This window comes from Bubalus kerabau, chromosome 9, assembly GCF_029407905.1.
Source record: "Bubalus kerabau isolate K-KA32 ecotype Philippines breed swamp buffalo chromosome 9, PCC_UOA_SB_1v2, whole genome shotgun sequence".
Classification (NCBI taxonomy): Eukaryota; Metazoa; Chordata; class Mammalia; order Artiodactyla; family Bovidae; genus Bubalus; species Bubalus kerabau.
The window spans coordinates 51,727,280-51,740,892 of NC_073632.1; the positions used below are offsets into that span (position 1 = coordinate 51,727,280).

Genomic DNA, 13,613 nt, shown 5'->3' on the forward strand with positions numbered 1-13,613 from the left:
ATCTGCTCTCTAAATTACAAATAACTGCCTATAGCAACAATCAGACTTCCAAGGGAAACAAACCGAAAGGAAAAAAGAGACAATGATGGAATCTTAGCATATTAAGAGATGTAATACTTCCGAAAGAGCACAAAGAAAGCCCAGGAATGACTCCTTCATTTTATGGATCAGGAAACTGAGGCCCAGGGAAATTCTAGGACTTTCTTGAGAGCACCCAGGTAGTAGCAGCTGAACCAGGACTAGAACTAGGAAAATCTCTGGGTCACTCTTTCCAGCAGACTAGGAGCTCATAATCTCAGTTCCCACCTTGGGGGTATATTTAGACTCTGGCCTGGGTAGCACCGAAGAAGGACTTAAGTCACCCAGTTCATGATCTTTAGATGGTGAGTCTCACTGCAGATCACTGTCAGGTTAATTGCTGTAAAACTGAGGCGGCAAGAAAGTGTTCCATGGAAAGGGATAAGGCTTCATCCTACTTCCTTTGCCTGCATGGACGGGAAATAGTACTCCAGGGCTGCCTTGCTGTGGAAGAAGGGAGGATGGAGACAGTCCCTCTCTTCCCAAGACAGGACTGCGCTGGCAGGCTGCTAGCCTGGATGCTCCTCTGCAGAGCGCTGGGTGTCGGGTCATAGTGGCACTGTCTTATTTTCCACTCCCTCGCAGAATCCCTGGGAAGGACTCCAATGGGAAATACATTTTCAAATATTTTACAAAACATAACAGCACAGTTCATTTCTTGGTATCATGGACTCTTCCTCTGGATGAGACAAGCTCTCCAGATCTGTCTTCTATACAGAGTTTTACATATTGATATGCACAGTTTCCTCGGAGGCCTCAGGAACATTAAGGAAACTTAAGTTCTCCACCAGAGCCTTACTTAGCTCTGTCTCATCCCCAGGTGCACCATCACTTACACGGTTATGGAAGTCTTGGAATTATAAGCATGGGAAGGGCTTGCCAGGCATCTTGCCTATCCTGTGCTTTTAGACAAGCTGGCTCTTCATCTCTAGGCCATCCCAGGAAGGAGACTACTTCCTCCCTCCCCCAAAAGGGACCCACTGTGTTACCATCCCTAAAGGTGGCTGTTCACCTTTATCATATAAACCAAAGTCCCTTCTGTTAATGGTTTAATTGTTTCTTTTGCTCTGCCCCTCATCCAGGGAGGAACACTGGTTGCCATAACCCACATACAAATCCTTCAGATTACCTAAAGATGGGAAGCTGTGCCACATTTCCCTGAGGACAATTTCCTTTTGTTAACACACTGGAGAATTTCTTACCCAAACCACCCACTGGCATTTACCTGTCACTTCCTCTTTCTTTCTTGATGGGGGTAGGAGAAAACTGCAAGGTGGTTGTGCTCACATTTATGCTGAACAAAAGCTTCTGTCTCAAATTCAGAGGAGGAAATGTGTACATGACTAACTGTGGTTCATTACTTATCAAACCTGGAAGGAAGAACAAACCAGGAGAGGGTTTGTTATAGTATTCTGTGAAACTGAGCATGAGGAGGATTTGTGTAAATCAGCTTAGAAATAACTTTTTGGAATTTTGCTATGTTTGGGGCCTAAATTACCTGATAAAAGCTATATTGAGATTAAAATCACTTCTCACTTACTGAAGGAGCAGCTGGCAGCAGCCCTTTAAGCAAATGGACTTGGGAGTCCTAAGGACATGAAACCTAGAAATGGCTGTGATGGGAGGCTTATGTGTACTGAGACACTTCTTGCAGCTGCTGGATACCCAGAAGAGCTCAGAATGGTCTGATTTCTTCTGGCCAGACATTGATAATGAAACAGACATGTTATGGACAAAGAACTCTATGGTCTCATAAAGGAAATAGAAGTGTCTTTTCAGTTGGTTCAATGATCCCATTCTATGTAACTTCGCTTCTATTCATTCATGTTTTTAGCTCCCACCCTCTGTGGTGCAGCCTTCCTTTGTAGACCAGATTATCCCAGAAACATTAGAAATCCTCCAGCATGTGCCTCTAATTACTTTCATTTCTCTGCTCTGGCCTTTTCCCATTCTCTTCTTTTAAAGAAGGCTTCACACACACACACACACACACATAAAGGAATAAGTTCACTTACACAAACTTAAAAGTTCTAAATTGGTTTTCTGTCCCCCAAGGGAAAAAAAATTAGAAATGTCCTTATAAGCTCCCATGGAACTCTATATTCTATATATTTTCTTACAGTAGAGAATTGAATGTGTCTTTTCTGAACAGGGCTTTTAAGGAAAGATTTAAAAAGGTGGCTTCTTTGGTTTTGCCTTGCCCTAAACAGCTGCCTGAAGTCTCTGTTCAGCAGGGTAGACGACGGCCGGGGAGACTTGAGCTCCTAGTGAATATCTTCTCATGTAATGTTTCATTAAACAGCTAAGTCCACAAGTGTGCTCAAGACATATAACTCTCAAGAAAAAAAGGTATGTTTTGCCAAGTAAAGAACAATGATTAATGGTAGTAACTGTTATACTCTGGATCTGATTGGGCTTTGTTTTGAAAAATTATTACCACAATGGTTCTGTAGAATTTAGTAGTGCATCCAGCACCATTTGGCACGTTTTTGACAATAGGGTCTGGTTTTCTTAACTCCACAGTAAAATGCTGGCAGCATTTCAAATTCTTGGCACAGATGTTTAAGTGAATATAAAGAAGAAACATTAAAAAAAAAAACAAAACACTGGGCAGTTTTGAGTGTCTAAATATAAGCAACATTATTTTCTTAACATGCATGGTACCATGAACTTGCTAATGGATGAAGTGGCAAACATGAAAACCATTTGTGAAGGGCTTTTAGGTTTTTTTTTTCATTGAGGGCACTAACACTTTTCTATAAGTATCTCTCCTATTCATGTCTACCAAGTGAAACTCAAATTTTGCTTTTTGTTTGTGACTGGAGAAAGGTTAGTGTCTGGAGTGTCAGTGGACAAACAAGTAGATCCATTCCCAACACATGACCCTTGGGACCACATGGCCAGGCTACTGTGCTTCCTGGGCTTCATACTAAAAACGCCCAGAGGCCTGTCAAACAGCTTTCTTGAAATTTGTTTTAAATTGCACAAGTGGCAAATCTACTTCCTGAGTTAAAATGTGAAGAGAAAAAAAATACTGTAGCACATAGGGCAAAAAAATGCAGAAGTATTCCCTATGGTTCCCTGTGGAGTGTTGGCTACTGAAGCAAAAATAATGCCACCAATGGGTAAAATGCTCCTCAGGCTCCCAGGGCTCCCCAGAGCCCCTCACCCATGAACTGGCTGGGTCCACACACATACATCCTGGATCAAGGCTAGGATGGCATTTCTGGACTTAATCCAAGTCTTCCTCACCTCGCTACCACCCCACTGCCCATCAACTAAGTAAAACAAACAAAAAAGTCCAACAAAAGCAAACAATAGCTGGCACATGCTTGAAATGCTTTTCTTAGAAGACATTTTTATGGCCCACAATTAAAGACAAAGATCTTACACTGTCGATTTATGAGAGGCAAGTGATCAACCCTGTCAGATCACTGACAAATGCAGTCACCAACGGAGGTGGGAAAACTAGGGAATCATCTCTATGGGGCTCGGAGGATGGGGGTGGGGACATAAGCAGGATGGAGGCAAATTGTGTCACGTTCGGAATTTGTTCCAAGGCCACCCTTACAGTACGGCTAAGGTGTTGCTCCCTCACCCTCCACTCAAGACACTAGACAAGCATTGGTAAAGCATCAACATTTATATTTAATTTACATTTTGACAATTTGCACATAAATAACAATGTAAACCAGTACGTAAACATAAGATAGTTTGTTCTAGCAAAGTAAAAAGCCAATAACTTTGGTCAGTTTTGAGTAGAAGAAAGAAAAAAACAAAACCACTCTTGATTGTGGGCTCAACATTCACATGTAAGAGGCCTCAGAGGGAAAGTCAGATGGTACAGAGAATTACGGGGTCTCAAGCCACTGTGCAGGTCTCAGTAAAAATTTCCACTAACGAGAAAGCATGAGAGGGAAAAAAGAGAACAAATGAGTGATGGGGAATAGAAAATATTTGATGTCAATGTCAGTATGATGCTTTGGTTTACTTATAATCAAGGACTGTTTGTCAAACACTGTTAAAAAAAAATATCAGTTTTTAAAAAAAAACCTGTCAGTTTCATTATTTAAAGGAACAGATCAGTAAGGCTCTTAGGTTTCCCTGGATTATCCTAAATTTGTTGTTCTCTTCTGTAGGCTGACATTAGTTGCCACAGACCAAAATGCTGAATTGATTAGTGATCCATCAGTTATTTAAGAAGGAAGGAGAGGAAGAGAGAAAAGTTACAGTGGTTGATGGGATTTCTATTTCTGGGACTTGGGTGTGACCACATCAGAATGTGACAAAAAAAAAAAAAAGCCATCTTAGATTGTCCTTAATAGTTAAAAAAGGTATGTCTCTTTCTCCCTGGTTGTTATGCGGTCCCCACCTTTGCACCAAGATTTTAGGATCTCTTACAATACCAAGGGGGTGCCCAAGCTCACCAATGTAATTGTGAGGTCATCAAGTGCTAATTAAGCGAAGAGTCAGAAAGGGTTTGATTTTTTTTTTTTTTTGCCATTAGGAAAAGAAGGATCTTTTACATGTTTTGGCTCACAATTTTAAGTGGTTATAAATATATTCTATATACATGGTATAGTGGTATAAATAGATTTATAAATATACATCATTGTCCGCTACACCTTGAATGCCAACGTGTCATCTTTGGGCTTAGCAGAGGACGAGGCAGAATGGGATGCATTCCGTCTTTCTGGCGCACACGTGCTCTCTCCTCTTGAGTAGCAAATCATTAAAGATGCCATCACTTCCTGCACTACTGGACACACTCAATGAGGTAATTGTTGTTGAACAACTTTGCAATGCCCTTTCTTCTTCAATTAAATTAACCATAAAATGTAAAAACACAAATACTGAGGAAAGTCTGAGTTGCACAGAAAAAACAAATACAACCAATGTGTTGGGGACAGGAATGTTCATTACCCGCTTTGACCCTAAGACAACGAGAATACCCGTTTTCTGGTTTTTGGTTTTTAAAGTGTGGCCTGAGCCTATCTAACTCAAATCCTTCCTGGTGGAGCACCATGCTTGTGCAATTTTGACGTAATAACAAAAGACCAACAACAAAGACACCTGGACTCATGCCCCCAGACCTCACCCATACAAAACCACCTGTGCTTTGGAAACATTTTGCAGTGGTTTTAAACATGGCATTTTGTCTTCTTCACATTTTCAGATAATACATTGGGATGCTAAAGTCTCATGGCCACTCCAAATGGTCACATGACTTTGGGGATGGGACAACCCTGTTTTTTTGAAGAGGGAGACAGACTGGCAACGCTTTCTTATCACCTTTCTGGTAAATCTGTGACTGGGGGCAGGAATGCTGAACTCTCTACAGAAACATACAAGGTTTTTATTTCTTCCACCTATTACTGGGTAATTCTGCAAACATACCCCCAAATTATGTTCAAATGATACAAGGCTGTTCAAATAATATAATCCTATGAACGAACACATCAACTGCCTAACTTTGGCAATACTCAAACCTCACTTTCAAACCATTACTATAGAGGGAGGTTGACTTGAAGTAATGTATCTGTTTATTAAATCTTAAGATACTTAAAACAGATGTGCAGAAATTATCTACAAAGAATGGCCACCAGACAAAAATATAACACTTAACTCAAATTACAAGGAATTCTTCCAGTCATTGTAAACTTTTTTTAATTATTGCTTTTTGAATGATAAATTGTATAATAAATTATGAAGGATTATCATTGAAAAAATAATTATGGCTAGGCAATAGTCTTAGCAATGGGGAGGCTATGCAAACATATTCACACAAATATTCAAAATACAACAGGTTCAAATATATAGATGGGGTGTAAATAAGTATATATAATAAGTATATATATTGTCTTTGCCTCATTTATGCCCTGAGATTTCAGTAACTTTGGGGTTCCTTCTTTAATTCCAGAGAGGTCAGGGAAACCATCTGCCGTCAGGGAGAGCTTTGCAGAATTGGAATTATGTACAAGCACTTGCGACAGGCACCCTGACTCGCCAAGTCGTAAGTTAAGAAACAAGACAAAACACCTTTTGTTTTCTGAAAATCTTAAGGATCCATAGGTTCGACTGTTTCTTCTTTGACCTTTACAGGTCCCAGAGGTAGTGGGTTGCTGTGAGGCAACTTCAGGAGGGACGGCTCTGTTGACTCATAGAGGTTATACCCTGAGAGCAGTCCATTTCCCAGGTTTCTTTGCAAAGACGCTTTCAGGCCAGTTTCTTCCTTCTCTTTTCTGACCATGGCCAGAATCTCGTTTTCCACCACAGAGGTCATGTCAATGTTGTCCTCCATGTCCTCCAGCCGGTCGGCATTGTCGCTGATGTCAAACTTCTCAATCTCTTCGTTGATTCTGGCCAGGTCCTCCAGAGGCAGCCCAGTGGCCGGGGCCACAGGACAGTGCCCCTTCAGGTGGACCTTGAGGCTGCAGAAATGGATGTAGCTCTTGTGGCAGTGGGCGCACTTGTGGGGCCGCTCCCGGGTGTGTAGGCGCTTGTGGAGTTTCAGGTGCACAAACTGGGTGAACTTGGCGGGGCACACCTTGCACTGGTAAGGTTTCTCTCCGGAGTGGAGTCGCAGGTGGGTCTTGAGATTGCTGGTGCTGCTAAATCGCTTGTGGCAAACCTGCAGTGTGGGGAGGGAGGCAGAGAAGAGAGGATGCAGACCAGAAGGTTAAGAGCTGCCAAGGGGAGGTGCCAGCTGCCCACCCACACAGGACAACCTGGGAGGGGAAAGAAAACTCCCTGTGGCCCCTCACCGCAGCGTAAGGCAAATAGGGCAAAGTGGGGACGCTCCCACAGGGTGGTGGTTCCCTCCCCGACCATTGTCCACCCAGTGGAAGCCGGCTGTGTCATCTCATCAGCAGCCTAAGGAAGGCAGAATTCTTACGCTGGTTTAGGACACCAGGAGGGTGACTGCTGAGACACTGTCTACAAAGGTCGAAAGTTCTACCCAAAAAACACTGCCCACCTGGCATTCATGTGGCTTCTCTCCCGTGTGTACCAGGTAGTGTTTCTGCAGATGGGCGAGCTGAGTGAAGCCCTTGTTGCACGTCTGGCATTTGAAAGGTCGTTCTCCACTGTGCACTCTGAGGTGGACCTGGGAAGAAGCCACAACACATTAGCTTGGCTCCCAGTCTGCAGGCTGTAAGAGTAAACGTCCCGGCTTAAGGACTCAGGGCATTTAGGATGCAAACCTCTTAAGCATCAAGGTGAAGTCTTAGAACAAATCAAACTCCAATGTGGGTTTCAGAACATTCTGTCGTGTCTGAGCTAAAGAAAACTCACAGGCTAAGCAGGGACTCCACACTGATCCTCTAGCCCAAACCCCAGATGTTTATTAATCAGCAGATACTGGGGGGAGGGGAAGTAACAGGTCCCAAGCTGCTACACGGAGGAAACAGTAATCAACAACCTGCAAGAGGTTTAAGTACCCAGGCGCGCTGTGTGCCCTCCCGGGGAAAGACCGCGCATCGGGGGTGGGGGTGGGGGTGGGGGTGGGGGTGGGGGTGGGGGTGACCACGCCAGGCCTACCTTCAGATTTGAGAGCTGCCCGAAAGTCTTGGCGCAGACGTTGCACTCATACTTGATCTTGCCGTTCTGCTTCTTCAGCGGGTAGGGGAGTGTCTTGTAGCCAGTCATATTCCTTTTGTTCTTGATGAGATTCACCGCCTCCTCGCCTCCGGGGGCCGCAGAGGCCGCTGAGGTAGCTTTGGGCTGCACCACGTGCTCGGCCGTGGCGGCGGTCCCGGCTGTCGGGGAGCCGCTGGTGGGGGTGCAGGCCTTGTCCTTCAGGCTGGCGGCCGCCCCGGGGAGGGAGAAGGCACTGTGCGGCGCGGGCACCAGCACCTCCCGGGGGTGCTCAGGCTGCAGCAGGCGGCGCGCCCCCTCCGAGGGCAGCGAGCTGGGGAGCGAGGCGGACGCCAGCACCGGGGGAGGCAGGCCGCCCCCGCCCAAGAGGCTGCTGTACACCGGGTACAGCCTCGGGAAGAGGCCGAAGCTGTTAAGGCCGTTGATGTTGCTCACGGCGGCGCCCAGGCCGTTGCAGCTCATGCCGTAAGGGGGCAGCAGGAACTTCGGGTAGTGCGCGTTGTAGGAGGGGATAAAGGCGGGCGGCAGGTGGGTGGGCGGCCCGTAGCCGGCTAGGGAGCCCAGCCCCTCGGCGGCGGCCCCGTAGGGGGCGTTCAAGTAGGCGTAGGAGTCGCGGGCCTCCTGGGGGCCGGGGGCCCGCGGCGACACCGTGTTCCCGGGGCTGCTGTGCGGGCTGCAGCTCTGCAGGCTCCGGTCCGGGCTGCTGCGCGCCGAGGGGCTGGGCGTCGTGGAGGACGATATGGGGGAGTGAGTGATGTAGGGCGGCCGCTCCATCCCGTAGCATCCCAGGGGTGCTTTCAGAAAGTCTTCCGGGAGCGGGGCGCGAATCGGGTACACCACGCGCGGGTAGAAGGGCATCTCCGGGCTCCCGTTTTTCCTGAAGTCTTCCGCGTCCTTCTCTGAAGTGAGGGGTGAAATGTTGGAGCGGTACAAGTCCTTCCCTTTGGAAGGGTGGGAGTCCAATTTTAGGATCTCTTTGACGCTATACTCTCTCTTCGGGACACTCTTTGGGCACAGTTCATGTTTCTCAGTGCTCTGCTGCTTTGGACGGCTCTGGGTTTGTGCTGAAATAAAGAAAGGGAGATTATTACTCAGAGGGAGACAGAAAATTGAAGCGACATTGCCCAGGCTGCTCTCTCCTTGAGCAAACCTGAGCCCCAGCTGCCCCAAGAGGGCCACCTGGCTTCTCAACACCCACTCATTCTGGAAGGCTCATGCCACTCCAGTTCCTCCTCAGCAAAACCGGGTCACCGGTGGCATCAGTCAAATGAATAACATCGTTTGGATGACTGTTTCCACTGGCAAAATCCTCATGATAGAACAGTCCTGTTCAACCTAGAGTAGGAGCATGCCTCCACGAAATACTGGGTGCGGGGTGTCACAGGTTAATAAAAGTCACAGTTTACCTAAAGGAAATCAACACACCCTGTGAACTAGATGTGAAAATGAAGACTCATTTCAAGTAATAAGCAGTCATCAATTTTCACCTCCATTCTTGTTTAATACGAATTTGATAAAATCCTGTTCAAACTGCCTCTGTCAAACAGATTAGCAAGGTGATGCAAACCCTTCCTCTGGATTTGCTGACAACACCAGAATTTCCCTGAGGCTCCGGGTCTCACCAGGCTCCCAGTAATGCTGTCCCCCGGAATCACAAGGCGCTACACAGTCATTGCTGCCAAACCACTAATGGCACTTTCCGAGCCAGTTCAATTACTTAGAGCACCAAAGAAAACAGGCAGCGAAGATGAACACACGTATTCCAAAAGATGGCATATTATTACTCGGTAAATAGACTGTTTAGGAACAGCAGCAATGCTCTTAAACAGAGCCTGTTTAGGACAGGTTCTCCAGGTCATGGCCAGCACTGCTCCCTCCAAACACACAGAACGAAAGATGCTTTCAGAAGACACCAACCACCCAGAGCTGGGAAAACCGACCACTCTCTGCTCAGCCTTCCCTGGAAACCAAAAGTAAAATACAAGCTGCTTGGTTGGAGCTCTGGTTGTTGGTTGGTAAGCACTCCAGCCTGCACACTTGCCCTCAGTGTAGGGAGAGACGAAGGATCAGCTATGGGTTTGTATAGATGCCATCAGAGGCAGGAGAGCTCTTGGCCTCAGCCTTAGAAAAGGACAGGCTTGGGGGACCTTGCTAAGCCTCTGTAAAAGCATCATTTTGTTGTCCCTGCTTGATTTAATGGAGGAAGACCTCTAGGCTTGATACCTGATAGGTCTAGAAATGAACTCTGTGGACTCCCGAGTCTGAACTCTTCAAATCCATTCTCTAGGCTGACAGGCTTGAGGGATTCGGTTCCAGTTTGAGAGCCCCCTCAGAATGTTATCTCTGCTGGCTGTTATCAGTTACTCCCGGGTGAGCCCGAAGCCCCAGAATAAACACAGCCCAGACACTATCAGGGAAGATGCTGATGGGGGCAGTGATGGAAAGCTTGTTGAGGGAGAGGGATTTCTGAAGCCACTAAACCAAAATAAATACCCCCTTATCAGGCCAATATCAGTCTTTCAGTGAGGCTCAGCAGGCAGGAAGTTCAAATTGTCACTTTTGTTTTTTAAAGCTGAAATGGTAAAAGAAGAGAGACAACTAAGTTGGAAAACTGATAGGCAAGGCATCTCACAGCCACAGGAGGGAATTTTGAGGCAAAAAAAGAATGATTTGGAGGCAACCATATAGGCTCAGGTTAAAAAAAAAAAGACATAACCGGAAAAAAAAAGAAAACACAGAAACTTCACCATCACAACTTTCTGCCATTGTTATGTGGCAAATTACATCTAAGTCTCCTAATTTTTTCTAGTAGCTTCAACACTCTCTGGGTTCTAATATTCAATAAATTAAAGTTATAAGCAGGAAGTTTTAATCTGTCCATAGCACTGCCCTCCTATTTATAGTCAGGTGTTATTGCTGAGCACCTCCATAATCCAATTATTGAACTGTTGCAAAGCTAACAATCGAGCCAACAACAAGAAAAGTTGGAATTTATTATTTTCTATGCAAAATACTGAGCAGAGTATACCTAGCGTATCATAGCTCCACGATAAATGTTCAGTATCTCTTACACCTTCATAAAACACATTTATTTCCTATTTAAAAAAACAGTATCTGGAGAGCAATGTCAGCCCCCCTCAGGTGTTCTAATGTGTCAGTCACGGAATCTATGCATGTGTGTGCTAAGTCACTTCAGTCGTGTTCGCCTCTGTGCGACCCTATGGACTGCAGCCTGCCAGGCTCCTCTGTCCATGGGATTCTCCTGGCAAGAATACTAGAATGGATTGCTGTGCCCTCCTCCAGGGGTTCTTCCTGATCCAGGGATCACACCTGCGTCTCCTGGATCTACCAGCATTGGCATATGGGCTCTTTACCACCAGTGCCACCTGGGAAGCCCTCGTGGAGTCTATATGAAGGTCTATTAAAAACCATCCTTCAGTAGCTGAGTAATCAGTGGAGCTGGTGTCATTTCTGACTCTCCCACTCAGCAGCAGCTTGAGTTAACTTGAAAAAGAAAATCAAGATCTGTTTTTGTTCTTAATTCTTTAATGGTTGTAGGCGGACGGAGTCATTTCAAGAGTGAACTGCTTCTGAAGGCTCTGAATGGCTTAATTATGCCGACTCACATTTTCGATCTATAATAAGAACCCCCAAGACTATAAGAAAGAACCTAGAAGTTCTGCAGTAGGCAAAACAAAGTCTGTTTTCAACTGAAACTGAGAAAGCAGATTAACATTTAGAAGTCTATAATTTGGTCAACTGTTTTCTAGATGGGTTAGTTAGATAGACTGAAAAAAAAAAAAAAAACAAAAAAAAAAACCAACCTTGGGAGAGTAAGAGTTAAACCTAATAATTCCTACTCCTTTTTTTTTTTTATTAACTATTTGTGATTTCTGGCTACTTATTTTTCTTGACCTCAGTTTTCTTCAAATCTCTTCTCCTCAAAATTCTACCAACTGAACCACCACTGCCCTTTTAAAGCCCTCACAGATTCTGACACAGGCCTCTACTGCGCATGAAACATGGAGCCCAACACAACTCATCTGGAGACACAATCTACCTTTCAGACCTGATGAAATAGTGGAAATTTTCCTGATCAGCATCTCAATCATCAGTTACCACACCTAAGACAACTGGTTTCACAATAGGCAGCAGGAATCTTGGCTTCCTGTGACTGGTTATTGTGAACTTTCATTCTGTACTACGAATACTGGACAGTGAGTGGGTACCTGAAAATGTTCAACCACCATTTAGAAAAAACTCTGCATAAATATCAACAGATATTTGAGAGAACAAAGGTGTCATTTCATAGAGAACATGATTGTTCCTTCAGAGCTTAAAGAATAACCATTTGAACCTGAAAATTCTGTGCTGAAGCCTTTTGCTGGGGAATAAAAATGCAAGGCCTTTAGGACCTTTCTTTGTGTGGAAGAAGGTGAGGGATGTATGTGAAAAAACTGCTTTGTGGTTACTGCAAAGTCACCAAGGTGGGTCATTTAAAATGGAGTTACAGTTCAAAGAAAACAAAAAATCAAAGTCTTTTTTCTGAATCCATGAATGATGAAGCTCAAGGAATGTGAGGAGACCCTCAAGAAGAAGCGGCACATTTTCCTGGGAGATGGCCTGTTGGAGAGGAAGTTGCCTTTTGCCACTGGGCCTGGCACCTACAGAGGGGGGAAGAGCAGAAGGGCTCCTGGGATGCTGGGTACTAGTGATATAATGGGGACTCTTGCGAGTGCTAGAGAGATGAGGGAAAAGACCCACCACCATTGGCCAGGACCTGATTTTACCTACTATGCTCAAGCTGGAAGCCAATTTGTTTCCAAACATTTCAAGGTTTTTTCCCCAAACCTCAAGGGTAACTATATGTATGTACATAAGGACCACAAACACAAATTTAAAGATATTATGGTAGAGGTTTTTAAGCTTTTATAGCCTCAGCTCTTCAGAAAACTACAAATATAGTCTTGAGATCATTGCGAGAGCAGTCAACTAGACAGTGTGGGATGAGTACCAAATAGCTATAGAGTTGGATTATGCCTGACTAGGATAAGTAATTGGTTTGTTAATTGGCTAAAAATTTAAGTCAAATTCTAATTTATGTTAATATTAACATTCATCCCAAAGGTCTCAAAGGCCAAAATGTGAACTAAAACAGTTTAGAGTCCAGATAAAGCAAATGGGACAGCATATGGATGACTGATGAATCTGGGTAAAGTGTTTCTGGGAATTCTTTGTACTGTTCGTCCAACTTCTCCTTATGTTGGAAATGAGATCAAAACAAAAGGTTACAAAAATTTCAGCTTTTAGATGCCAAACTCTGAAACCAAAAGGAGCTGATTTTAAAAACCTGCTTTAAAAGCAGTCTGAGAATATACAACTATAGTTAAAACAGGTTGGAATTTCATGGTAACTCTTACATCATTCCTAGAGATCACTTGAGAATGACTAAAATAAAGTAGCCCTTTGCAGAGAGGTCACGACGGCAACTTTAACCAACAGAAAAGTAAAAGCTTATAAACCTAAGGAACTGAAAATTTGTTAAGATAAAAGTGATAGGTGGTTACTGTAATACCGATCAGGAGATCAGATAATTAGGTTTTTACCATAAGGAAGGAAGCGAAGATATAAAATCTTCAGGGTTATCCATTTTGAATAAGATTTGAAAAATTATAGCTCCAAGTTTTTCTAGAAACAATTATGTTTCACATCAGACCATAACTTGATAACCAAATGTGCATCTACATTTCAAAGCTTATTTTAAGCACTGACAAATTACCACAAACAAGGAACTATACCTTTCATCCTTGGCATGTCAGAACTAATCTCTATTACAATATAATCCTACCTGCCCCCTTTTGGACAGATTAACATTGGACCTTTATTTCTTCCTGTACATTCAGAATTGCTCTTAGTATTTTTTAAATGATCAAGTTTCA

The 13,613-nt window shown here is 44.3% G+C and overlaps 1 protein-coding gene across 5 annotated transcripts in view; it reads right to left on the reverse strand.

Annotated features, from left to right (window-relative positions):
* Positions 1–4,557: 4,557 nt before the first annotated feature.
* The window catches only part of PRDM1 (PR/SET domain 1), a 60,750-nt gene continuing 51,694 nt past the window's right edge, over positions 4,558–13,613 (reverse strand). For all 5 annotated transcript variants that reach the window (XM_055535316.1, XM_055535315.1, XM_055535313.1 and 2 more), the window contains 3 exons: positions 7,618–8,738; positions 7,055–7,183; positions 4,558–6,709 (listed from right to left, as the gene is read on the reverse strand). In XM_055535316.1, coding sequence (XP_055391291.1) covers positions 6,137–6,709; positions 7,055–7,183; positions 7,618–8,738 — 1,823 coding nt within the window. In that variant the 3' untranslated portion in view covers positions 4,558–6,136. The remainder of the gene's footprint in view (positions 6,710–7,054; positions 7,184–7,617; positions 8,739–13,613) is intronic.